The sequence below is a fragment of the Populus trichocarpa genome, chromosome 1 (genome assembly GCF_000002775.5).
Source record: "Populus trichocarpa isolate Nisqually-1 chromosome 1, P.trichocarpa_v4.1, whole genome shotgun sequence".
NCBI lineage: Eukaryota > Viridiplantae > Streptophyta > Magnoliopsida > Malpighiales > Salicaceae > Populus > Populus trichocarpa.
In genome coordinates, this window is record NC_037285.2 from 21,191,743 (window position 1) to 21,217,937 (window position 26,195).

A 26,195-nucleotide genomic window follows, 5' to 3' on the forward strand; every position below is an offset into this window, starting at 1 on the left:
ATTAGTGGTTTGACTTAATCTTTTAATGACCAGTTTATCAATGTAATTAATATCCCTTCATCAATAATGTTTTGATTTAATATTAAAGCATGAAGTATGTTTGTCATGTTAAATCATGTTTGTTCTCTACATAATAGTCATTGATCGTTTGAATAAGATTTGAAACTCTTTTCAAATTTCATTCCACCTTGGCTAAGAATTTTTTAGTCAATACTATTTCAGAATAGACATAACATTTTTTATAATTCATCTAGGGTGATGAATCATTTCTTGATCACTCAAGTACCTTCATATAATTAATGTTATACTCAATGTCTGCTATTTTGTCATCTCGATTAAGATAACATGTAACTGGATCGTAGCATAACATTATCTATTTAAGATAACTTAGTGATATTAAATCTAAAGATCACTTTCACAACCGTCACGTGAGCCTTTCCATAGATATAGGTGATCTCTCCATATTGAATTCTCATGCGGGTCAGTTCAATGTACATGTCTTATGACAAACACCTACATATTAGTTATAGATATCATTTACACCTTAGTTTATGAGAACAACTACTTAATTTTATAAAAGAAATAACATTATATGTACCAGTCTTTACGGCTCTAATGAATGTCCAATATTTAAGAGAGTATCGACCAGAAATATTTTAGGAACAATGTTTTGATACAATATGAATCCTGTAATTATAACAACTTTATAATTTTCCTTGCAAAGTATTTTTTTGTCATGGACTTTATATTTACTTTAAAATTAATAAATCTAATATTATATGAATATTAAAGAAAAATTAAGTTTTTATTAATAATAAATATGTATTTATATAAATATAATAATATTATATATAACTAATCAATTGAGTACATAACATATTAAACTAACAAGCTGTATCAAGGATCATATTCTAACAAAAACAATATTTCAGAAAGTAACCTAGTGTATCCTTGTATTTTAAGGGTTACTCTTTTATTTAATTAAATTTTTTATCATGCACTACCCTTCTTTTTACTTGCAATCAAAGAGAAATTGGATAGTTTGCCTCACTACATTGCGCAATACAGAGCGTGAATCATCCAGGTGCATTTGACAAACTTGCGACTATCACATCTATTAGGCCTGTTCACGGTTCGGTTCGAACCACAAAAACCAACCGAACCGAGTACCTTAAATTTTTGAAAATACAAACCGAACCGAACCAAATTCCGGTTCAAACCGAACCGGTTCGGTTCGGTTAAATTCGGTTTTATAGCAAAAAAACTGGAAAATCTAATCATCCTATCAATGAAAGAGACCTCTCCTAAATCAGCTTGTAAATTAACAAACTGTAGAGAAAAAAAAAGAGAAAAGCAAACCCCTAAATCTTGTCGTCGATTGATTTCAGGAGGAGGTTAAGAACTTCAACATGGTAGAACCAAAAATCCATTCAAATCCCTGGCATCTAAACCCCCATAAGACTATAACTAACACCATTGAGTGCTGATCTTCGATTTCTACCCCCAGCCCTTTTTTATATATAAATTTAACCAAACAACTAGTATTCAAAAATCATAGCTATCATCATCAAGCAACTGCTGGGTTCTCATCAGAGAAAAAGGCATCAGATTCAGAGAGGGAGCCCTTCTCCTTGCGATCAGCAAAATCATCATCACCATCGGGATCTCGAGCAGGATCAAACTTGTTCATGGCGGAAATAGCCTTGTCGAGGAAGGGTTTAAAAGCCATCTCAATAGCTTGCCACCCAAATACAAGAGCCCTGAATGCAACCACTGCCTGTAGTTGAAAACTTGAAAGGGAAAGGAAGAATGATTTTTGAGGTGGAAAGTTGGTTGCACTGCAGTCTTTGCCACAGACAATGATTTTTTGTGAGGGAAGGGGAGTTTGTGAAAGCAGGGGAGAGGGGGGGTTATGTTAGGTAGGGTTAGGTTAATTAACTATTTATACTCCTTGGCTGCCAGCGGGTTTTTTATGATTTTTTGGTTGGTCCGGTTCGGTTTGTCGGTTTTATAACTAAAACCGAAACCGAACCGGACCTGTTAAAATTTATGGTTTTAAAAATCAGTTTAATCGGTTTTTTCATTTCAGTTCGGTTTTTTCGGTTAATTTTTCTCCGGTTTTCTCGGTTAATCGGTTTTTTTAAACACCCCTAACATCTATTGATTTGGTGGCTATTGGCATCGAGGTAGAAAAGGTCTCACCTTCTTCTTTTTTCTCCCCCTTTTTGGACGCCATAAATGTTTGAGTTAGACAAATTCATCATTTTGATTTTGTTTTGTACCGATTAGTAATAGATATTGTTAGTATTATTTGTTTTATTTCTTTATTGAATAATGATTTAATAAATTAATATATCCAAAAATAGCAACACAGAAATATAAATAAGAACAAAAATGAATGCGTGCGGACAATCAAATGGAGAAAATCAACAAGTTAATGCACTAATTTGATATTAACTTATAACTCGGGTTATGAATTAAATTTTAATTTTGAATTAAAAAAACTTGAAAAGATAATCTTCTTGGTTTCTTTTTTAAAACACAATGTCATGTAACATAACCTTTGAAGTTCAAGGATATAACTGAATCATGTTTGAGTTAATAATTATATTCAACTTAATTTCTGATATTTTATAAATTGTCAAAAAAAATTTGGATTGAGCAGGTGATTTATCAGGTTGAACTAATTTTTTTGTAGATATTACAGATATTCTCGAGTTGAGTTTATATTTCTAATTCTCATGAGTCTGTATTTAGAGATGAACCTACAACATGGACTGTTGGTATTATGACACTTTCAATGTTAGGTAATTCAACACCTTGCATCACTATTAAATTCTAATTACTCTTCTCTTCATGAAAGAGATAAGCTTTTTTTTGTCATGTTAAAAAAATCTAGTAGGAAACTCAATAACAAGAACTTTGAAGCTGAAATATTTTTAAATAAAATAAAAATAAATATTCAATTAATAAACTATCAAATATAAAGACAAAAGAAGTATATGGTATATGGGTTGAGTTGTGTTGACCGAGTTTCAAAAATCCTGACTAGTCACTCGACTCATGATATCTATTTTTTAGATTTTTTAATTTAATATCATTAGTAATATCTGCATTATCTGACTTTGACGAGTTGAGTCAGGTAAAATAATACAAATATTATAGATAAATCAATTTTTTTCAACACCTCTAGCTCATTCTAGGCTCCAGATTCTTGGATCAGCAAGTTGCCTTGTCAAGTTAGGTTGAATTTTATAAATATAGCTATAAAACCTAGTCTTCATGTAAGAATAAGAAATTGTTTGGTATTGTGTAGTTTTTATTTTTTGTTTAACCATAGAGAAAAAGTTGTTTGGCTAGCCCAATAGTTTCTACATTTTATACTGGTATCATGCACAATTATATTTCAAACCTTGGTTTTTTAAAAACTAAAATAACATGATTTTCATGAATGAAGACCTTCTTTTTATTTTATTTTTTTATGTAAAAATTTATCTCACAATAGTTTTAATCAAATACATATTTTTTAAACTTATTTTTTAAAGAAAACCATGACTAATAATGTTATTCTTAAACTTATTTTTAAAAAAACTACAATCACTAAATATTAAACATAAACTAAAAACTTACTGACTTTGAAGTTTGAGCAAATGTACAAAAATAGAAAGACAGCAAAAGAGAGAGAGAGAGAGAGAGAGAGAGAGATAGAGAGAGTTGCCCAAAGTCTCAAAACAGGAAAAGTGCAAAGCCGGAAAGGTTGCAAATGTGGTCGTCTAATTTTAAGTATACACAACTGGTAAATGACGCGCAATTAAGAACAGCCACAGCCTGCGATTATTAAAAGCAAACCTGTTTAGTACTAATTCTGAAAATTACACCTAAAATCTTTCCAAGCCATAGAGAGAAACCCGGTGGGTGGCTAGCTTCTACAAGAGAAAAAAAAAAACATTCCACTCTCTATATATAGTTCTTGAAAACCAGAAAAGCTGTGTGTATCTCAACCCCATAAAGGCATTATCAATTTGCTTTCTCTCCTCTCTCAACAACCGAGAAAAAAAGGAGAGGGAATTTAGCATCAAATATGGGAGGCTGCGCTAGTGTACCAAAGGACTTGAAGGATGAGGTTGGCTCCGCCCCAGCACCCGAGCCTCCCATGGAGGAAACCGCGGAGAACAATGAAGCTGTGAAGGTTGAGCTAGAGGCCGTAGAAAAGGTTGAAGAAGAAAATGCTGAGAAGAGTGACGATTATAAGAAGTCCCTTGGATCATTGCTTAATGAGGTAATTAAATACCTTAAGACAATTTTCTCATTCTATGCTGTTTTCGTAATTATTTTTTTGCCTTCCATTAATTTTCTCAAACATCCATCCATGCACGAGTATTGCCATGCAATTTTACCCATGGATCGATCAAGTTATTCTCAAGCCATTTCAAATGCATTTGCAGAATGAAGTACAGATGGAAACAACAAGCGAAAGCAAGGAAGAGGAAGTTCCATGCAAGCAAAACGAAGAACAAGCAGCAACTGAGGCTCCTGCGGCTGAATCAGAGAAAGAACAAATCAAGAATGCTGAGGAAAAGGCTACAGGAGAAAAGAAAGAAGACATTTAGGAATTATACTTGGAGAGCCATGGATGTTTAGAAATAAATTTAAAGAAACACTTGTTTTCCCAGCTTCTGCCACACTTGCGGGTGTATATTTTTATAAACAACACCGAGAGTTGTTTATTTCTTCAATTATATTAAATCCCTTTTTTTTTCTCTTCTTTTTTTGGGGTGATTCCAACAAATTTGACAAGATAAATACAAATTAGAATTGATAATATAATTAAATTGTTTATATATAAGTGGTATATATACATGGAGATGGATATTGTTAATGTTAGATATATTTAAAGTAATAATAATAATAATATAGTCTTCCATTATATTCATGTTTTCATAATTCTTTATTACTTTCATTTTCTTTAATTAAACTCTCACAATTACGGTATAAAAAGCAGAATTGATAATCAATTCACATGCTTTGAATGGCTATCTTACTTAGCTTGGGAATCAGAACCATCACACACCCTACCCTACCTAGCTCGAGAATCAGCTAGCCATTAATTGAAGATTGGAATCAAACAAATTGCAGGTGGTTGGGGTTTAGAGTAGACAGCGAGAGAGAGACTCAACCTTTCATTTTTCATTCGTATCTATTGCCCTACCCTAATTCCTTTCTATGCGGAAATATGCCGTAAATTGATCATTTAACTGACCCCAACAAAACTGGCCTGGCACACCACCCCCCCCCCCCCCCCCCCAATAAGAATCGAATTCAAAAAATTATGTTACATTTTGTAATTTCATTACCCTGGGGATCCTTCCTGCAGAGCCACTTCTGATCCTCCTTGCAGACAAACTCCAACCATGAGAGAAACCATGTCCTTGATTGGCGTCCTGAAAATGGGCAGTTGATTCCATCATTTCCCGGCGACACAATTATGGTCGCCCAGCTGTAGGTGATTCTCCGACCAGAACACATTTGTCATGAGAGCCAAAGCCGAGAAGATGTTATTTGGTTCTCTAGTTTAATCCTATCCAATGTCAGTGTATTCCGGCAACAAAGAATAATCATCAAGACCCAATATCAAATCAGGAACATAGATATGCGGGACAGCTTCGGAGATCTTCGTTTCCACTGAAAGTTCTTTTTCCATGAATGAAATAGAAAACCCATCCTTATCATCCTGAATGACTTCTGGTGGCAGGTCAAACCTTAAATTGGGATCCCTATCTGACAGTGGTTGCATTACTGGCTCGGCATGTCCTTCATTTTGCTCCAGCAAAGTTTTCCTCGTCTTTGACCTAGGAGGCTTGGTTGACTCAGAGACAGTTAGCTTGTGCTTTCCCAAGGACTGAGTCTTTGAAGCCAGCCACAACTTCAAATCATTTGCTGGTAACACAGATGAAGAAGCTCTTGCTGCATCCCTGTGACGAGGGAGAAAAAGACTTTTAGCCAGTTACTAAAGAATCAAATACTTGTACATGTTTCACAGACCAATGGCATGGATTCATTTTATTAGCACCTGAAACTAATGATAAATGGCCTCAGTACCACTTATCAATTCCTCAATATTTACAATCACTCGTAATAAAACAAATATCCGGGAATTTTGGAAAAGATGCATTAAAATTTCAAGAAATTGATGAAATGCATGAAAATCAAGAGACTAGCCAAGCACTATAGCTGCCAGAGGGGAAGAATACAAAAGCAGCACAAGTCAATCGGTCAACCCAGTTCCAGTACAAGAAAGTAACAAATTGAATGCATTGCAAGAGTGAAACCTTAAACTCTATGTCCAACAAAACTGCGCTGCTAACGCCAGTGTCTTCAATGTCATCAAACAGGAAATACAAGGAGACTATCCATACCACACAAGCAGATCCATGTAATCTTCGTGATTGCAAGAAAACATACCTGAATCGATTTTCAGCTATGCTTGTGGATGCCCTGAGATGGTGAGCCGCCGCTCTATCCTTATTTACAGACATCCATGGTGCTGAGCCAGGTATTGACAAACTTATTACAGGTGGGAATGGAATCAAATAATCATTTTCCTCCTTTTGGAATTCCAATGTTATTTCCAGCTTCTCGCCTACAGCAGGAGCTTCTTCATTCACATTGGAATTGGAAACTCTATCACCTGGCCTTCTACTGCTGGCATCATGGAGTGCAGCTGCCAGCAACTTGGTACTCTGTCCCAAATTAGTGAATTTCATTCTTTTTGCCGATTCCCTCAAGGAGTTCCAAGGTAACGGATTAACAGAAGAATTGAAAACCCTTCCACTGTTATAAAGGGCATTTCGAGATGATGGCATGTTTTGTTGATTTTCAACACGAGATTTCACCCTCCACACAGAAGAAAGCAGTGCTGTGAAGTGCTTCTGGAGAAGTAACTCATGGTCTGGCTGCTCAGCAACAACATTTAACAACATCCGTATGTTATCCTGATGCAACAAAAAATCGATCAGCACAAGCTTTACTGTCTAATCTATTTCATCATAGAATTACCAAACTATTGTTTTCTCTAGTTACATTGTGATATTTCCCATCAATCATTAAAATTGATTATTCACTCAAAGTCATAAAAAATGCAGCAGGCATTTTTTTAAAGTAGTAGTAGTTTCACTATGATCATATATGCATATAAAATTAACCATTCAGAATTAGATTATTCTGAGAAAAAAAACGTGCATAACTGCAGTTTCGGAGATAATGGCTATGCAGGCTGATAAAGTTTATTGTTATTAATCACCAAGAAATTTGCATTAGTTGAATCCTATTCAATGGTACACCAGAAATCCCTAACCCGTGATGAATATTAATGATTAGCAGTTAATTAAAGCATTTCTTCTGTGGCCGAAGAGCCTGTTTTGTTATCTTTTGAGCACCAAAACAAATAAATATATAAAAAAAAAATTGAATAACAAAAACCAAAGGGATAGCTAATCCAAACATCAGTAACTGTTATCAATCAATTGTTGGAATTACTGACCAGTGTGGTTGGTATCTGCAGGACAATAACTGAATAGGGTTCACGAGTGCAAATAAGCATCCAGTTTTCAATTAGCAAGTCTGATTAAATAAATGAATGTCTTCAGGAGCCTTTTCCTATTCTCAGCATCTTCTTTCCCTAATTTCTCTATATGGAACACATTTGAATGCAAAGGAAATCAGACTTACCTCGGTTACTTTCAGAAGGGCCTTCCCAGGGACCATGTTGCTCATCTTTTCATTATTAATAGGATTTTCCGGAGAAAATAAAACATATCTGTGGATTAGCTCCCTAAATCTCTCACAACAATGAACTGGATGGCGGTATCTTCCCCGATAAAACCCACCAGCAGTCATCCCATACAGAATTTCACTGACCAAGCTCCAATGTGGACCATATTCATGTACAACAGCACATAATACTGCATCCTCCTGTGGCATCCATAAAGCAGGTGGTGGAACACAATCTTTCAACCAAACATTCCCCTTCTTCAACTTCTCTGGCTTTATCATCAAAACCCGTTTCACTGGCATGGTACTGATGGATATTTTCCCTCCCATTTTGCTCCTGCTAGCTGGCTTCTGCTCAATATCGGAAACCACAACCTCATATGGTTTTAGTTCCGTAAATCTGTCATGCTGCTTTCCAGACAGGTCTGAATCTACACTAAAAGTGCACGTTTCTGGACCCTTTTTGAATTTCTTAGTCTTCTTCGACCTCGTTTTGTCAATACAAATTGCTGATTCTGCTTTCTTACGCTTTCTCCACATACTGGAACAAGGAGACATCGTATCCGAATATGTACCATCATCATCATCATCTACAGACAAAGTTTCCATTGATACCTCCTCTTTCACGTGTTTCAATTCAGAAGTCAAAGATTCTTTCTTCAGAGATTTGAACTTGGCTTTCTTTGGTTTCTTCTTAGACTTCAATTTAGGATTACGTGGCATTTTATACCTGCTAAAATGAAACAGGTTAGTAACTGAGCATTTCATCTGACAATAAAAAGAACAAGTGCCAGTCAGGTGTGCCCAAGAAATAGCCACCTTTAGAGACAATAAAGCGGAATGATTTTTCCAAGCTTACCACCAGAATACATAGCAGCAAGCTTGTCGGACAGATTCATGAAAAGTAAGGAGAACAGTGCCTGCTTCATTCTTAATGACCAAAAATCTACCCGTGCAACAAGGATTTGGCACAAGGCTCTGTTTTCCCTTTGTCTCAAGCATTGTTCTAAACCCAACCCTCATGCACTATTTAGTTTCATCTCAAGATGGGGAGTTGAATAGCTCGGTTAGAATGCAAGTTTCAATTTTATTCATATTTATTAATGACATTAATATCTGAACCATTTAAGTGATGTCTCAATGGAACCATAAATGGTCAAAAAACTCAATCTATACTGAAGCATCCATTCTATTCAGCATTAATAACTTGTCATTGCAGTAGTTTGAGCCCAGGAGACCTCCAGCATGTGTCTCCCACACTACAAATGCACTGCCTGGTAAATATCAACTGCTTGTGTGAAATTTTAATGATACTAGGGCATTCGCTTCCAAAAGCCACATGCTGCCACAAGAGATAGCAAGTATAAAATAACAGAACACCCCTCAGCCCTCGGCCATAAAAATTAAAAAGACGAAAAAAGTTACCTAATTGCTGACCTACATCCCAAAACACCTTAATTTCATCTTTTTTAATAAACAAAGTTAGATAGCCAGCACAATAAATTCATGACAAGTTCAGAATTGTCTTACACCATAGCATCTAAATGTCCATCATCTGCACCTTCCTTCTCATTAGCTTCAGCTTCCTGTTCTTCCAACAGCTAAAAGAACACAATAATAATAAGCTTTCAGACACATTTAAAGAAAACAAAATTTACAGCATGTGACAAAATTCACTAACCTGATGTTGAGTTAATGCCTCAACTTCTTGTCGGTATGCCTCAGTCGCAAAATCAGCATCCCATCCTGATATAAGGAGAAAAATCATCACTTCTACTTATGATTGGCACTGTACATAATATAAAAATTGCTTATCCTAAAAAATTCAAATGAAAAATAGAAACTAGATATCACATGCCATGTAGTTATTCATTATAAACTTAAGTTGAAGAAAGGTCTTGAAACCCAAATTACGAGTTTTATAAATGGTTTCAACAAGAAAAATAGAAACGATTAAAAGGAGAAAAACATGATTTCAATATTTCTATCCCACCATCATGCTTTGCAATCAAGACTAAAAAAAACTACCAATTTTCTCAGAAAAAAGTATTGCAAGTTACTAATTTGTAGATTTGATTCATTCAAGGACAAACTAGCACAAAAAGAAAAATGCTTACTTTCATAAACCAATGGTTCCTCATCATCATCAATCTCAGCTTCCATTTCCTCCTTGTACTTCTCAATACGATCAAGCTCCCATTCGGTCTCCTCAAACCCAACTTGAGATTCCAAGGCTGCTTTGTCTATAATTGGATCCCACAATTCCAGAAACCGAACCGCATATCTGTCAATTGGACGTAGCTGATTCTCAAAGGATGAGATAGCTTGTCCAGCAGCAGCCGCCGCCGCCGCCATCTGTTTGACATCAGCCAACATATCAACATCTTCATTGCCAGTAAGAGTTACAGCTCTCTCTTCAATGCAACCATTCTCTTTTAAATTCACTGCACCATCTTTACTATAAGTTGTCATCTCATGGTCTGTAGGCTCATCAGCCTTCATATCATCATCATTCACAAATTCATCATCTTCCAATCTCCCAATGGCCTCTTCAGTAAACTCTTGGTTGTCTACAGCCTCTTCCTGTTCGACTTTCTTCAATGCCATGTAATCTGCTTCATCTTCTGCATATTTCAGAGCAGCATCCACATCTGCATTAGACAAAGACACCTCGTTTCCATTGTTATGGTTTTTCTCCCTCTGCATATTCTTAATCTGAAGTGTTTTATGCCCTGAGAATAATTCCATAGGATTGAGCTTCTTGAAAAATTCCGTATTGTACCCTCCACTCTGTATTACTAGATCATCAAGAGCACGCTTCTGATTGGCTTTCTTTAAAATGTTTTCTTCAATGGTGCTCTCACTGATTAACCTGTAGATATGTACTTCACGTGTCTGTCCTATCCGATGGCAGCGGTCTTGGGCCTGTTGATCCATAGCAGGATTCCAGTCACTATCATAGAAGATTACAGTATCTGCCCCTACAAGATTGATGCCAACACCTCCACTACGGGTTGATAAAATGAAGATAAAGATTTTGGGATTTGTGTTGAAACGCTGCATTAATGTTTGTCTCTCCTCTGGTTGAGTGGATCCATCTAAGCGCATGTAAGTGTAGCCATACAAATTCATGAAAACCTCCAAAATATCAAGCATCTTAGTCATCTGTGTGAATATTAATACCCGGTGTCCTTCTGACTTCAACTTCCTGAGCAAAATTGCAAGCTCCTGCAATTTACCACAGTCAAACTGTATTAGACGCCTGTCTGGAAAATAAAGTTGTCTCCGAACAATTGCAGGTCTGATAGGTGAAAGAAGAGGTAACAACATTTCAGAGCATTTCTCCTCATAAGTTGAATGAAGAAACACTGGAGTTCTAATCTGACTACACCAGAAGACAGGTACTGGGGTACGTGCTGCTGGAATTGCAAACATAAATGATTCCACAAGATCAGTCATCTTCTGGAACCGTTCAATTGGTGAAAGAATAACATCACCCAGCTTAGAAGAGTACAAGTAAGAGAGTCGCTCAGTTTTATGGCGATGGACATCATAGATGGGATGCTTCACTGTGAGAAGTTCTCGTAGGGTTGTTGAGTATATGGGTTTTTTCTGACACCTCAAGGAATTCCACCATGCAATAGATGCTGCCCGTTGCTTCACTTCTCTTAATCTCTCCTCCAATAATGACTTTCTAATCTCTTCAAAAATATTTTTTCCAGGCAACTTCTTCCAATGTTTAGATCCCGGTCCAACTTCTTCTATGTTATCCAGGTTGGAACGCTCCTTAATTAATCTTGATGGAGTTGCAATAGACTTTACTTCATCGTACTCCCAAGAGGCCATGCTAAAATCAAGATGAGTAAATATAAGCCCCAAAGCACAAAGATCTACTGATGACAATGGCCCAGGTGAAAGCATTGAACAAACAGAACTACTTAATTGCATGTCTATACCAGCCATATCAAAAGAACTAATAATTGGACGACCCTCAAATAAGTCAGGATGGTTACAAACTTTACGAAGTTGCATTATGATACTGATCATCCCAAAAAAGTTGGCAGTGGCAAGGGTAGCTTGTGTCTCTGAGCTAGCAATGAAATCCTCGTACAAGTTACGCTGCCTCCTTGAAAGTCTACAATAGATGACATGCTCATGTTTCATGGGCAGCTGCTTCTCCACATCCCTTTTCAATCGACGGAGGATGAATGGACGGAGAACATTATGCAAACGATCAACAACTTCTTTGTTCACTCTTTCTTGTCCCTCCACCATCCCAGTTATTGGATTGCTAAACCAGTCCTTGAATTCCTGGTGAGATTGAAAGATGTGGGGCATCAAGAAATGCATCAGTGACCAGAGTTCCATGAGATCATTCTGCAGAGGTGTACCAGTTAATAAGATTCGTCGTTTTGAATTAAAGTTTAAAAGAGTTTGCCATCTCTGAGACTTCCAATTTTTAATCAGATGAGCTTCATCCAATATCAAATACTTCCATTTCTTCCTTTTGAAGACTTTGGAATCCTGTATAACCAGTCTGTAAGTTGTTATGCATACATGGAAGGAGTTCGGTTTCAGCCAACCTTGCCTCTTGCATTTACGCTCTTTTGCACTGCCAAAATATGTTAAAATCTTGAAGGCAGGACACCATTTAAAAAACTCTGTTTCCCAGTTAAGCATGACACTTGTGGGAACCACGATCAGATGAGGACCCCATATTCCCTTTTCACATGCCAGGTGTGCAAGCAAAGCAATAGTCATGATTGTCTTTCCAAGCCCCATTTCATCAGCTAGAATCCCATTTAATCTTTTCTCATACATTGTAACAAGCCAATCAAGGCCTATATGTTGATATTCACGAAGAGGGTACTTAAGAAGAAAAGGGAACTTCGTGCGCACTTTAGTTGTTGAGAATGTATTGCCTGTTGGTTGTGCAGATCTTGCAGCAGCAGCAGCATCAGCAATCCTATTCTCACTCTCCCTTCCATCTTCTGAAATTTTTTCATTTCCCTTTTCTTGTTCTTCTACAAGAGGATGGTTTCCACATTCAACAATTCCATCCATTGAGTTATCCAGCTGCTTCAGTTCATCTTCATGGCCTGGGGAATTTGACACATTGTCTGATAATAAAGATGCATATTCAGATTCATCCTCTGAAACTTCATTGTTAGGCTCCTATAAGAAGGCATGGATAATATAAATAAATCAACATACAATATGAGAAAAAGGTCTGTGCAGAGGCAATTCTTGAACCCACCTTGGTATACCTTGCAAGCAATTCTTCCAAAGGGATTTCACTCTCCTTTTGCAGCAATGAGATCTGTGAATTAGCAGCTATCTCAGGCAGAGTGATTAAAAATAAAACAATTAAACTAGCAAAGACAATCAGGAGTTATAATAAAATTTTGTTGAAAAACCATGGATTTCTTCACCAAAATGCAAGGTTATGGAACACAAAGAATATGATACATCCAACTAGTTCTTTACCTCATCTATGGGATTCTTTGAATCTGCTTTTGCCAGCTCTTCCTCTTCCAACAAGGTTGTCTCGTCATCCTGAACATTGAAGCCAGTGACAAATCATAGTAAAAAATTCAGCCTTTGAAATCTGTAACATGGCAAATGAGCATACACATAAATTGTACTATCTGAACTTCACTTGATCATATTAAAACTATTCTGTTCAAAACTTAGTGAGAGAAGGAGGACCTAATAATTACATCTAAATACATATAAGAAAGAGGACCTAAAATCGACACTCAGTTCATTGTATGATTTAGGATGTAATAAAGATGAAGTACACAATCAGACAGTCACAACATTTCATAGTAATTCCTTGCAATAAATTCCATGCAAAGTTGGCTGAATTCACAAGTATGTCCTTGCGTTATCCAAAATTCATCAATTAAGCCCCTATATAAATAACCTGGTCAATCAAACCTTAAATTCATCAATTTCAATAGATAAAATCTACCATCAATTAAGCCCCTATGACATGCATCATTTTCCATCAAACCTTAAATTCATCAATTTCAATAAGCCCCTACATAAATAAAATGGCCAGTCAAACCTTAAATTCAATCAATTGGTCAATCAAACCTTAAGACGAGCCAAATTATTAACATCAGTTTGTTTGAGTGTTAGTATATTCTGAAAAGAAGAAACAGAATATATACACAACAGTTTTTAATAAAGAAAAAAGATTTTAAGTTCTTATTAAGAAGAAAAATTCAAATATCTATACCATTAATATTTATTCTCTATTAGAGCAATGCTGAATATGAATAAAAAACTTCAAGAATACATGAGCCAGTGGATTAGTGGGCCCACTATTTGGGTCCCACATTAAGATTATGATCCAGTGGCTCGTATTCTTCTTTAAATTTAATATTTTTTTTTTCTCGTAAGTTTAGTATTTAAGTAGGAATTTTATTCAGTTTGGAAATACTTGCTGGTTGCGGATTAGCACATTGTGAGCCATCAGCGGTGGTGCAAATTGATTTCTCTGGTTGAGGCTGCATTTCTTTATTCAACTTGACACATGGGAAGAGCTTAATCTCCTAGTGATTTGCACAACTGCAGATCTGCAAATCTAAAATTGAAAAATCATGCGAAGTCCGCGAAGTCCAATTTCTTCCTCCTCTCATGGGATAGAAATCCCAATCTCCAACCTCTTTACTATTCAGACTGATCCAACAAAATCTATCTCATTAGCCCAAACCAAAACCTTTTTATAACCAACAAACCAGTGAAAACTACTCCAAAAAGGTCCTTTTCTTTTCTTTTTCAAAAAGAAATGCAGGTCATTGAATAACTCGATGGTTTTGGTACTGGACACAAAAGAGCCTTTTTTTCTAATAAAATCCGGTTCTTTTCTCTTGCTTTCAATCCATAACCAAAAACAATAAATCTGCTATCTCTTTAAGCAAGATCTATAGCCACTACCAGTCATGCCACCAACAATGCAACCTCCACCCATAACGTACTCCAACACTGTTTTCCCCGGTAACACCCCTGCACTACTTGCAGCAACCCATTTCAACAGAGATGAAAAACTGTAATGGGTTCAATGGAGATGTAAAAGTGCAATTGTTTCTATATTTATATATATATAATTCTTTTACTGTTTGTCTTTGTTTTTTTATTTGTTCAAGTACTCATCTGGATCCCTTTGATTTTGTTTGTCTTTTTCATCTGGTTTTCAGAAAAGCATACAGTATGTCCTATGCCTTTGGTTATTTGTATTTCAAACTTTTATTATTCATGATTTTTACCATTAACTAGAAACAAGCAATTAATGCACCCTCTGAAGTTTCAAATTAGTGACATGTAAAACATTAGAAGGGGGGGTAAATGCCATGACAAAAAATACTACCATACATATCAATCTGGATTAATTCTTCTTCATTGATCAAAATTGGAGAATTTAGGGTTCGACTAACCAAGTTATTACATAGGAGCTCAGTCAACAAATTTAGGATAACACAAGGGTGAACTTATGGGTTTAGCCTTATGCATGGAAGCAGATACAGCTCTATGGAAGCCGGAAGGTTAACCTAGTAAACTCCATTCAACAGAATGCATCACAGACTTCTTAGATCACCCTAGAAACAATAAGACTTCCAACAAGAAGAGAAACGCAAAAGCCATATCAACGTCTGCCATAACAACACACTGATTAAAATCATTATTTCAAGTTTCAACCAATATATAACAGGAAAGGTACTGAAAAAAACTTCATCCCTTGTAAAATTTACAAATGGATTCTATTGAATTTGCATTTGGAAAATAAATTCATTATTGAAAATAAAAATAAAATTTTATGCTCAGGTTGTAGGGGAAAAAACTATACGACCAGGAAAGAGGGTAAGAACAGAATCATAACTACATGAAAGACTAAATCATAGCTAACACATACCTTTTCTTCTTCTGCAGCAAGATCAAAATCACCATCTTCCTACATCACAGAAGATACAAGTGAGTATAAATATCAAATATAAATCAATGACAACATTTATTATAACACTCGCAATAAAATTTTAAAAGAAAAACAAAAAAAAAGGTGGTGAACTAATGGCAGCATCAAAGTAATAGGGGTACATAGATTTTGGACACAAGTCAGGGTCAAAAGGTGTTTTTTTTTTTTTTCAATAGCTGACCATGCTTTACATAGATAAGCAAGTGCAATTCAAGAAACAGGACTTGGTTGAAACTTCACACAGCAGGAGAAAAATATTAATATTTTCATAGATGAGCTCATACCTGGAATATGTAAGAGTTAAATTTGGTGCAGAAAAACAGTAGTATGTATGTAAATAAACTTTGATTAATAGCTAATCGATTTCCTTCATTTAGTTATTTGTTTCCCCTTTTCTGAAATAACAAAATGTTCTCTTGGGGCAACTGTGGAAATGAGACCACGTCCCCCCTTACACTAGCCTTCCTTTTTAAAGATCAGAGCAGATGAACTTTGTAACAGCAGAGAAGGGTTTCACCTCAAATCTAAACCATTTCTTGTTTATCTTTTCTTCTCTTGAGATATTTCTAGTAATAGTTAGTCCCACTCGATCAAAACAGAAACCCGTAATTCCATAGGGAGAAGAAATAGATGAGATTCCTGGCAGATAGCAGTGAAGGGGGAAAAATTTGAAAACCATATATGTGTATATAAGAAAGAATCTGTATTTTTATTCATGAAAAGGAAAAAAGAATAACTGAAAGAAAGGAAATCAAGTAGCAGTTCTTTGCAGCCAGAATTGTTGTGAGGCATCAACTATTTTCATTCCTCTGGTCCCTAAAATGGATTCACCATTAAATATCAGCCATTACACTGATCTTTAAGAGCATCTTAGGGTCCCATTACCATTATACAGCAATATAACAGCATTTTTTTGAATCCGCATCATAAAAAAGGTTGCGATTGGTTTGATAATTGTAATGACTGTTATGAATGCTACAAAAAAATCAGTCTCAACCAATTAATTTATTCTATCACCTACAACCTTCTTCGTCCATTCTCCATGTTCCCCACTAATTTTCTTAAGTAGTTTTACCACAATCAAGCTTTGATCATCAAATATTTGCTTCTGAAGTAGAGATGCAAGTGATGATTTTCAGAATGAGATCCAAGTCAAATTCTGTTCTAGTTGCTTGACAGTAAATTGATTTATTTTCCCAAATAATCACCAAAATGACAAAAATAAAAACTACATGGAAAATTCAAATCTACAGAAACGGATTGTTTGCATGTGTATATATTTCTTTACACCTGATAATTAAATCTCTTATAAATAGACATAGGAAGCCTAGAAGGGACAAAATAGAATATGAAGACAGAGAGTTCAGAGATTGGCGTGTGTGTGTGTGTGTGTGTGTAGTATCTTGCCTGTTCATCACTGAAATCATATGGCACACGTTCTTTGGCCGGATCATCAGAAATACTTAACTGATTTCTGGTTTCATTGGTCCTGATTTCCAATAAGTCATTGTCTGGAATGGGCAAGGCACCATTATTTTCACCCTATTATTAGATAATGGACATTATGTTGAACCGTTTTAGCTGAATTTAGTAATTCAGCAATGGCAACTATAAACACATACAACTTACACAACGACGACTAGCATTAACAGGTGAGCAGCTTATCTCCATGTCACTAGCAGCAGACATATCGTTTCCTTTCCCTGCAAATTATATAACCAAGCAATAGTATCAGACAATCAAATTGCTTGCTAGAGACATGATTCATCCACAGCAGCTTACTCTCACAATGGTCTTCCCCATTTGCAGATGGCTTAGCTCCATTTTCACTACTTTCTCCGCTACCTGAAAAAACAGGTGGGGAAATAACCAATTGAATGAAATGGCAGAGAAGAAACACAATGAACAAGGTCATCTAGAGAATGAAATGACAGGGATTGAGAGCCTTTAACAAAGCGGTTTGCATCAACTGATACACAACACTATTTAAGTGGTTATAACCATAGACAACACGCATAACTCAGCAAATGGAATAAAAGGTGTAGGGAAAATGGTATCTCCAAAATTAAAAAGAAGAATCATGAGAACAGCTTTCTACCTTTCTCTACAGGATAACGGTTAAGTAGCTCCTCGAGTGGAATATCTGTTTCATTGTGCAGAGCTTCCAATTCTTCTTGCCTTTCTTCTGCAGTTATAAGAGCCTCATCTTCCTCAATAGTATGCTCATCATCTTCCTAGAACAAATATCAGTAAGCGAGATCGTTAGTAATTGTATGCCAATTGAAAATGCAGGACAAACAAAGGAATCACCATGACAGTTCCACAAATTTTTTAGCTGACAAATGGGGCAGTATCAAATATAGCCTAAGGCTTCACATAAGGAACCTGAGAAAACAAAAGGGTATACCCAAAACAGAATCTCACCATTCAAGCATGATATATAAACAACAGATGAGTTTATGCAGCAGGTTCCTAGTAGAAGAATCCTACAAGCCACACCCGGGGTAGTGTGTTTGGTATTGTGGTGCAAGGTGCATTTCAAAAGCACTTTTCGCTTGAAAATGCATCAAAATAATTTTTTTTCAGATTTGTTTTTCATTTTTGACATCAACACATCAAAACCATTGGAAAGCACTAAAAAAAAGCATCAATTTAATGTTTTTTCAAGCCAAACGCACTCAAAAGCAGTTTTAAACACAAAAACAAACAGCCTCTAAATAAGCAGATCAAATTACAGATAGTACAGCCAGCCCTAATTTGATCGCAAACAGGAATTTTTGAATTATAACTACATCTTGAGTTAAAAAAAGTAAGGGAAAAATACTTTACATAAGATGACAGAGACATGAAAGGCAACTCACCACTTCATCTTCAGATTGCACATCATACTCATCGTCATTGTCTGTAGTGTCCAACTGAGGCTCTAAACAATTGTGCCAAACATTTGGTAAGGATATCTGCCTCTTACCTAAGTAAGAAACTAATAATCGAACTAAGTGATTCTGCTTACCATCATTGACTTGCTCAGGTATATTAGCATCATCTCCTTTCTTGTATGCAATTCTCGGTTTATCTTGTGCAGCATATTGCTCTGATGGTTTGTCCACTAGATTTTCTGCTAACATTGTAGAGTACCTAGCAACACGAAATGCAGATTCAATTGCCCATTCACAAAACATAATTAACAGGGCAAAGTTCCAAGTCAATGTTAGAAACAAGAATAAGGAAAAAGAAACACCACCTCTCAGTTTGTCCTAGAAGAAACTCAAGCTGCTTATCAAGTGCCTTTTTCTTCTTCTCATCAAGCTCCATCTGATGCTTGTAAAGTACCTGGAGAAACAGTTGCATACGGTTTCAAAGAGATAAAAAAAAAGAAACAAAAGTTGATGAAGAATCAAATCATTTTAGATAAATTTACCAGCTTTTCTATTTTAACCCAGAATTTCTTTACATCCTTTGAAATATTAAGAGCAACTTTTCGCAGCCGCTGCTCCTCTTCCTGATACCAACGAAATCAATTCAGCCCATTCTTCTCCAAGTGAAATATACCCCCAAAAAAATTCATAAAGAAACAAGAAATCAGAACCTTCAGTTTCTTCTCTCCTCTGGTGGCCTGATCCAACATGCCCTTACTGGCTCTTAATGCCACTTTCTTCGCTTGTGCCAATTTCCATTTCCTCTCCGACTCAAAGTCCTGTAAGTAACAGTTCAATTAGAAGAGAAAACCTAAACTTAATACTTTCAAGCATGCATCAATCAACTACTTAATGAGTTACCTTCGACAACCAAACCATTTCCTCTAAGACGTGATCCCAGTGAGTCTTAGGGCGACGCGGCTCCCTCGGAGCTTCCAGTGCCTACAAACCCATTTATCAATAAAATAATAGAAAATTCAATAAACCCAAAACTTCTAAATTTTGCATAGAAATTAAGTAAGATTACTTATTTTTCAAAATTATGACTAGAAAATGTAGAAATTAGCTCTTCAAAGTCCATTAAAAAAACCTTCACACATTCACTGAGAAAACAAATAAAATAAAAGGAGTGACCAACTACAAACCTTTTGACGCCGAGCTCTGGTCTCGTGATCAAGCTTAGACCTTGGGCCTTTCGACGCCATTGTCGTTTTTTTTTTCTCTTAAATAAAATTAACCGCCTGCATGTCCACAGGAACTTGAAGGAGATGGAGAAGGAGACGACTCTAATGGCTGTGATAAAATTGTGTTCTTCACATTAGAAGGCTTCTTCTTCTCCTCCTTTTTCTTCGGCGTTAGGGTTTCAGATTTGGTCCCTTTCTTCACCTTTCTTTTTTTTTTGTATTTTTTTTTACGTACTGTGTATAGAATACAAATAAACAGAAGAAAAATATTTTGTGTTTTCTTGGGAAACCTCATGGTCTTACAAGTATATATAGTTTATTAATTGAGTCCCCCAACTGCTGATTTTATTAATTAGATCACCCATCTCTGAAATTTTCCCAATCAAATCCTTCTTTATAATTAAACGTGTGCTTTCAAATTAATCCTAGTTTTTCTATTTTTTATACCTGCAATATCCAATTTTCAATTTCATCTAGCATGGAAAAGTACTTGTTTAGTTAATTGGTTAGCCTATAAATTACTCAATATATCTTAACGAGTATAAATGTATCCAATTTGAGTTGATTGCATTCTGAAAATATAATCTGTGATTTATCGCACATGCACGTGCTTGTTTATTTAATCAATACGAGGTATTTGTTTGTTTAGTTGCGCCCTTTTTTAAAATAATTTTTTAAAAAAGTATTTTAAATTAATTTTTTTATATTTTTAAATTATTTTAATATACTAATATTAAAAATAAAAAATATATATTATTTTTAATTTTAATATATTTTTAAATAAAAAATATCTTAAAAAGTATCTTTTACTATAATCTCAAATATATTTTTAGTGATTATTATCAATATTGAAAAATAACTAACAACTTATTTTTCTCGTAACAAATCTTCTTTTCAAAATATTTAATGTTAAATCATAAGCAACACTAAGTAAAATTTTACCCAAGCATGTCTTGAACTAAAAAAAAAAAAACTGGGTAATTTGATGGTTGATACTTTAAAAATTTAAGATTAATTGAAAAACAAGTAATTATTATAAGTAAAACGGTATGTGAAAGGTGATGTAAGAACTAGGGATCTAACTAATAAAATTGATTATTGGGTATTTAATCAAAGAAACTATATACAGTAGGGCACTAATACGAGGTTTGTTATTATTTTATTTTATTTTTTGCTTTTTCATAGTTTGCCTTTTGTGTTGCGGTACTCTCGCATGTTTACATCCTCGCCCTAGTAACCATGTTTTCTTTGCTTTGCTTTATTTTTTCTAAAGTTTTATCGACTTCCGTATTATTTAACTAAGGTGGCAGCTGATGTGGCACGAGAGCAAATCTTTTCTAATATAAACAAATTTGAGGGTGTTTATTTTCGAGGTAACTATTGCTTTTAGAACAAATCATAAATTTAAAGTATTTGGTTAATATTTAAACCATAGTTTCTTAATATAAGATCCATTGAAAATGGTGGTCCAACCACAGGTTTACAAAAAGCAAGTGTAACTTGCTTTTGCTGAATTGCAATCCTAGTTTTAATTCATTTGTCTTCACTAGTAACTTTTGACAGAAAAGAGAAAAGAACAATTGTTTTATTCACCAACCAAAATAACTTCATCATCTTCCCAATCAGCCTCCTCTTCCTTTGTGTTTCCTTCACTCATTTATGGTCCTCCCCACCTTCTTGTTTTGCTTCTCTTATGTTTGTGATATTGACAATACGAGGTCACACCTCATTTTATTCTCTCCAAAAAGAAATTTACACTAAAAAAACGAGTAAGCAATTGGCACAAATAACCCTTATCATCTTCTAAGATTACTAATATTCTTCCATCATATTTGGTTTGCTTTTTCATCTTCTTCTTTGTTGTGTTGACAAACCATTGTGATTTATGTCAATATATATTGATAAGTTAAGCCTGACATTTATTATGCTCATTGGTAGTCTCTGCATGTCAGATGTTATGTAACTGTTTATCATTTGAAAATCATCACCTTCTTCTTTGTTAAGTTAAAGCTTTTCATTTTGTTTTATTGCAGGAATGGAAGTTGTGCACTTTAATTTTTTAGGTTCATCAAGAAGAAGAAAACCTAGACCGTGAAATTAATTTCAGTAGACGGGGGATTGCAAGTTGGGTAATCCAATTTTCCTCCAAAATCTTCCATTCAAAACTATATATAAACTGAAATCAAACATGTTATGTTGATGACTGCATACATTACATAATGTTTTTAGGATTCTTTACCTTTCATTACATTATCTTTCAATTTATGTGTTTAGGTTTTTAGATAATCTATGTAGATTTTAAACAACCCTGAATTTAAAAGTTTATGTTCAATGAAATCAAATGTCATTTTCAATGTTAAATGTCTCTGCCACCACTAATAGAATACAACAATGGTCCTTGAAAATTTTTAAGATTGACACTGTTATGGTTATGCTTGCAATCTTTATTAAGATGGTCACAATTGAGTTAGAGATTGAGAAGGAAATAAGGGAAGCTCAAGTCAGTAAGAAAGTAAAGGCCATTACTCTAGCCATACATGAATTGATTTAGAGGTTTTAGGGGCAGTCTAGAGAGAATAATGTATGTCATTATATTGCGAGGAAGCTTTGTCTCTACCACTACCATGATGGATGATCAATTTTTAAATCTTTCTATAACCTTGTATAGGTTTTGCCTACATAGAGATGTCATAGTTGGGTAGACTTTAACTACATTGTTTGTATTAGGCATGAAAAATGTATCATTTGTTTTTCTTTTTAATAATAACGCCTACTTTTAAATTTATTTACCAAACCCCAGTATTTGTTTGTCACTTAATACTTCACTTGTTCAAGTCATAAATTCCTACTTAATTAATAATAAATAAACATCAATTAAGATAAATCTCTTAGAATTATGAGAAAGACTTAAAGTAGACCAAAATAAGTAACTATCTACAAAATGAAAATAAAAAGCACGATCCAAGTAAAAATGAATAGTGGCAAGTGAGGTTGTTGGTAGATGACATTAGTGACCAATTAGCATGTAGTAGTCAACAATAGCCAAAGCTTGAAAGAAATCTCATTAAAGCATAGAATGTAAAAAATATATTATAATTCACGTTGCTGGTTGGAATTAATAATATTAGCATTAAAGGATTGAACAACTATCACCATAATTTTTCAGATAAGATACTAGATTGAAATTGCCCTTTGCAATGTGAAGTGTCTTTCATATTTATCATTGATTGCCTACAAGTAGCAGATTCATTGTGTTAGATTGTTGTTTTTTATTCTTATTGGTTTCAGTATAATATATGTTGCTGTTTTTATCATACTTCTTCTGTTATATGTTTTGTCATGCTTTTTTTTTATTGACCACAAAGTTATTGTTTTTTCTTTATCATGCTGTTGATTTTATCTTTTATTATTTTCATTTGATGGAAATTTCAGACGATATTCCACTGTTTTTTTAACATGATGTGTCACAATTTTTTTCTTCTTGTGCAACAATATTTATGGTTATCACTAGCTTAATCCTTCATTTATATGTTACCCTATTTTGTTTCAACCTTCATCATGCCTATTATATTTGTTTTTTGCGTATTATCCATTAACAACACTTCATTTATATATTATTGTTCTTAAAAGTTTATCACCCAATATGCATATGTTCATTGTTAATCATTACATTGTACCTAAGACATTAACTGTTTAATTGTTTATTTAGAAATAAGATTTCAACTAAGGATATGGAAGATTTTTAAAGTCGCATGTTGGACTAAAGATATATTACACACTTTTTATGACATATGTATTAAGGCGATTGAGAAAGGTATGAGACCAAACACGCATTTTAACGAAGCTAGATGAAAATTAATTATAACTAGATTCAAAGAGCAGACTGGGCATACATTCATAAAAGCACAATTAAAGAATAAATAGGATGGAGTAAAAAAGATTGGAGGATATGGAAAAAGTTAATTTTTGAAATTGAAGTTGGTTGGAGTTTTGAATTATGAGCAATTTATACAACTTATGAGCGGTAGAAATCCAAAATCCAGGTCATTTTATTGTTAATTCATCTCTATAATTACATTAAGCTAGTCTAAGTTTTTATTTCATTCATTGTGATTCATTAATTGCATTTATTTTCTTTGTTGTAGAAATAAAAGGAGTTAGAAAGTTTAGGCATCTTAGTATTGAGCCAACATTGTGTTGTAAATATGACATTATATTTACAAACATTATTGAAATTGGATAATTTGTTTGACTTCATCTTAAGAAATTGTTGCGATGTCGCGGTCGCACAAATTAATTACCCTAACTTCAAACACAACACACAAGATAGTATAGAGCAAGCAAGGGGTCGATCCCACGAGGAAGATTCAAGTCAGATTTTTATGCTATATGATATGCAATTTGGGGGGGTTTGGACGTTATCTAGGCTAAAGCAAAAGAAAACAGAAAACTATCAAACTAAATTTAATAAAATCAGAAAATTATCAAGAGAACAAACCTTGGTCACAAGCACACATCCACCTACAGAAATCAGAACTGATCATGGAAACGAAACATCAATTTATATTCTGAATATTTATCTCTTCTTAACATTGGTTAGTTAACGGATCCGCCGTATAACTAGCCCTAACCATCAAACAACCACAGTGTCCGCACTAGTAATTTAATTCAATGGCAGCCTTAAGAACTAGATAAGTTGATTAATCAAGAAAACATAACTGTCCGCAGTCTATGTTTGATTTGATTGAATGTTCTCCCTAAGATTAATAACGTAGATCCGCCACAATTATTAAACTCAGTTGCTTCACAAGTTCATATACCACAACTCCGGTTTTGATATCAAACTTAGCAATAAATTGTCTACAATAATAACTTAGAGTCCGTTCTAGCAATTAAAATAAACAATCATAGGAAAAATAAGCATAGGAGAACAAACATATTCATCATATAAATTGAAAAGAAAAGGTAAAATAAATCTCACAGTTCTTGAAATCCGAAGGTTTCCGTGTCCTTGCAACCAAGAAAAAGTGTTTAGCCTTGCATGTTTGTTGAACAACTAATCAAAAAGAAGGAAGAATGCATAATTTAAGGTTTCTTAGAGGAAGGGGGCGTTTTTCTCTTCTTGGCTGGCTGCCCCCCTTCTCTTCTCTCATTCTTTTTATATCCTAGGAAACCCTAGGTCTCTATTTTACAAAATAGTCCTCCATTAAGTAGATTGTTTACATTTAAGTACTTCAATAACTATTTTCCTAAAAAAGGAGAAATAGCCTTGCATGAAATCTTCAAGATTTGACTTAGAGGAGCTAAATTGCTGAAATACAAACTTGGATATCGGTTTAGATGCTTCGGAATGTAATTTGGACTCGTTTTTTCACGAAACCTGTTTGCTGGCAGAATTTAGTTGTCATCTTTGAAAAATCATATCTACCTCATATGACATCGGTTTTGGCTGAAATTTGGAGCGTTTATAGACCTTTGAGACATGAATCCAAAAACATTTAGTTTGCATCAATTGGACTTTTGTAGCTTCAGATATTCAAGTTGGAATGGCCGAAGGTCAACACTGGCAGATTGCGAGATTTGACTTTGAAGGCTGCGATTTCCATGCTCTTCCTTATTTTATTTTCTTGCCTTAGATGTCCAGAAAGGTATGGATATTAGCTTTTTAATGCCACTGGAATCACTTCATTTCAACCTCTAGAGCTCACGCTCTGCACAAAACATGGACTGAAGGTCAAATCTGCCAATTATCTCCAATTTACTTCTTTTTGCATCTTTCATCCAAAAGTGCCTTCAAAACATAAAACAAAGAATATCAAGGCATTTTATATATAAAACATAGGCAAAACACTAGTTAAATGTGGGTGAAACTATTGAATAATATGGTTGCATCAAATACCCCCACACTTAGCTCTTGCTCGTCCTCGAGAAAGGATAGGTAAAATCAAATTGAAGTTAAATTAAATGAAATCACTATGACTAATCTTCTAATCTCCCATCAATATCCAAGAATATATGCATTATAAACAAGAACACAATTAAGAAGGATAAAGAGTATAAATTTTCATGAATTTATTTACATGCAAACTTCAAAATTCAATTAATCATCGAGATTTAAATGAAATCTATGCCATGCCAAAGTGATAGGTCCTCTCATTGATATACACTCCAACACTCACGTGTTTAGGGCTTATGTGTTTAAATCTCTCAAATTCAATCAATGAATATGTTCTACCATAAGCTTGCTCTTCAATCTCATCTCCATTAATAACATATTACAAACAATGCATGAATCAAAAGGTCTTATTTTCTGGTTGTAATGGGGCTAAGGTAAAGGTGAGGTAAAAG

The 26,195-nt window shown here is 34.6% G+C and overlaps 2 protein-coding genes across 6 annotated transcripts; one reads left to right on the top strand and one right to left on the bottom strand.

The window, feature by feature from the left end:
* The first annotated feature begins 3,981 nt into the window (after nt 1-3,981).
* Nucleotides 3,982-4,760, top strand: LOC7470531 (uncharacterized). The gene is made up of 2 exons (XM_002299641.3): nt 3,982-4,279; nt 4,446-4,760. Exons 1-2 carry the CDS (start codon nt 4,082-4,084, stop codon nt 4,608-4,610), a joined length of 363 nt encoding a protein of 120 aa, XP_002299677.1. The 5' UTR covers nt 3,982-4,081; the 3' UTR covers nt 4,611-4,760.
* A 407-nt stretch (nt 4,761-5,167) lies between these two features.
* On the bottom strand, nt 5,168-20,114 carry LOC18094897 (protein PHOTOPERIOD-INDEPENDENT EARLY FLOWERING 1). 5 transcript variants are annotated; one of them, XM_024593637.2, is made up of 20 exons: nt 19,809-20,114; nt 19,525-19,605; nt 19,335-19,442; nt 19,167-19,247; nt 18,990-19,078; nt 18,759-18,883; nt 18,610-18,671; nt 17,847-17,982; nt 17,537-17,593; nt 17,378-17,451; nt 17,156-17,290; nt 15,689-15,727; nt 13,258-13,326; nt 13,028-13,090; nt 9,888-12,945; nt 9,452-9,516; nt 9,301-9,371; nt 7,729-8,500; nt 6,463-6,992; nt 5,168-5,972 (listed from the first exon to the last, which is right to left on the bottom strand). In XM_024593637.2, exons 1-20 carry the CDS (start codon nt 19,866-19,868, stop codon nt 5,579-5,581), a joined length of 6,069 nt encoding a protein of 2,022 aa, XP_024449405.1. In that variant the 5' UTR covers nt 19,869-20,114; the 3' UTR covers nt 5,168-5,578. The 5 variants fall into 5 exon arrangements, with proteins under 5 accessions (XP_024449405.1, XP_024449407.1, XP_024449404.1 ...); XM_024593639.2 differs by having other exon boundaries at nt 17,156-17,259; nt 17,371-17,451; XM_024593636.2 differs by having other exon boundaries at nt 17,531-17,593.
* Between the last annotated feature and the right edge of the window lie 6,081 nt (nt 20,115-26,195).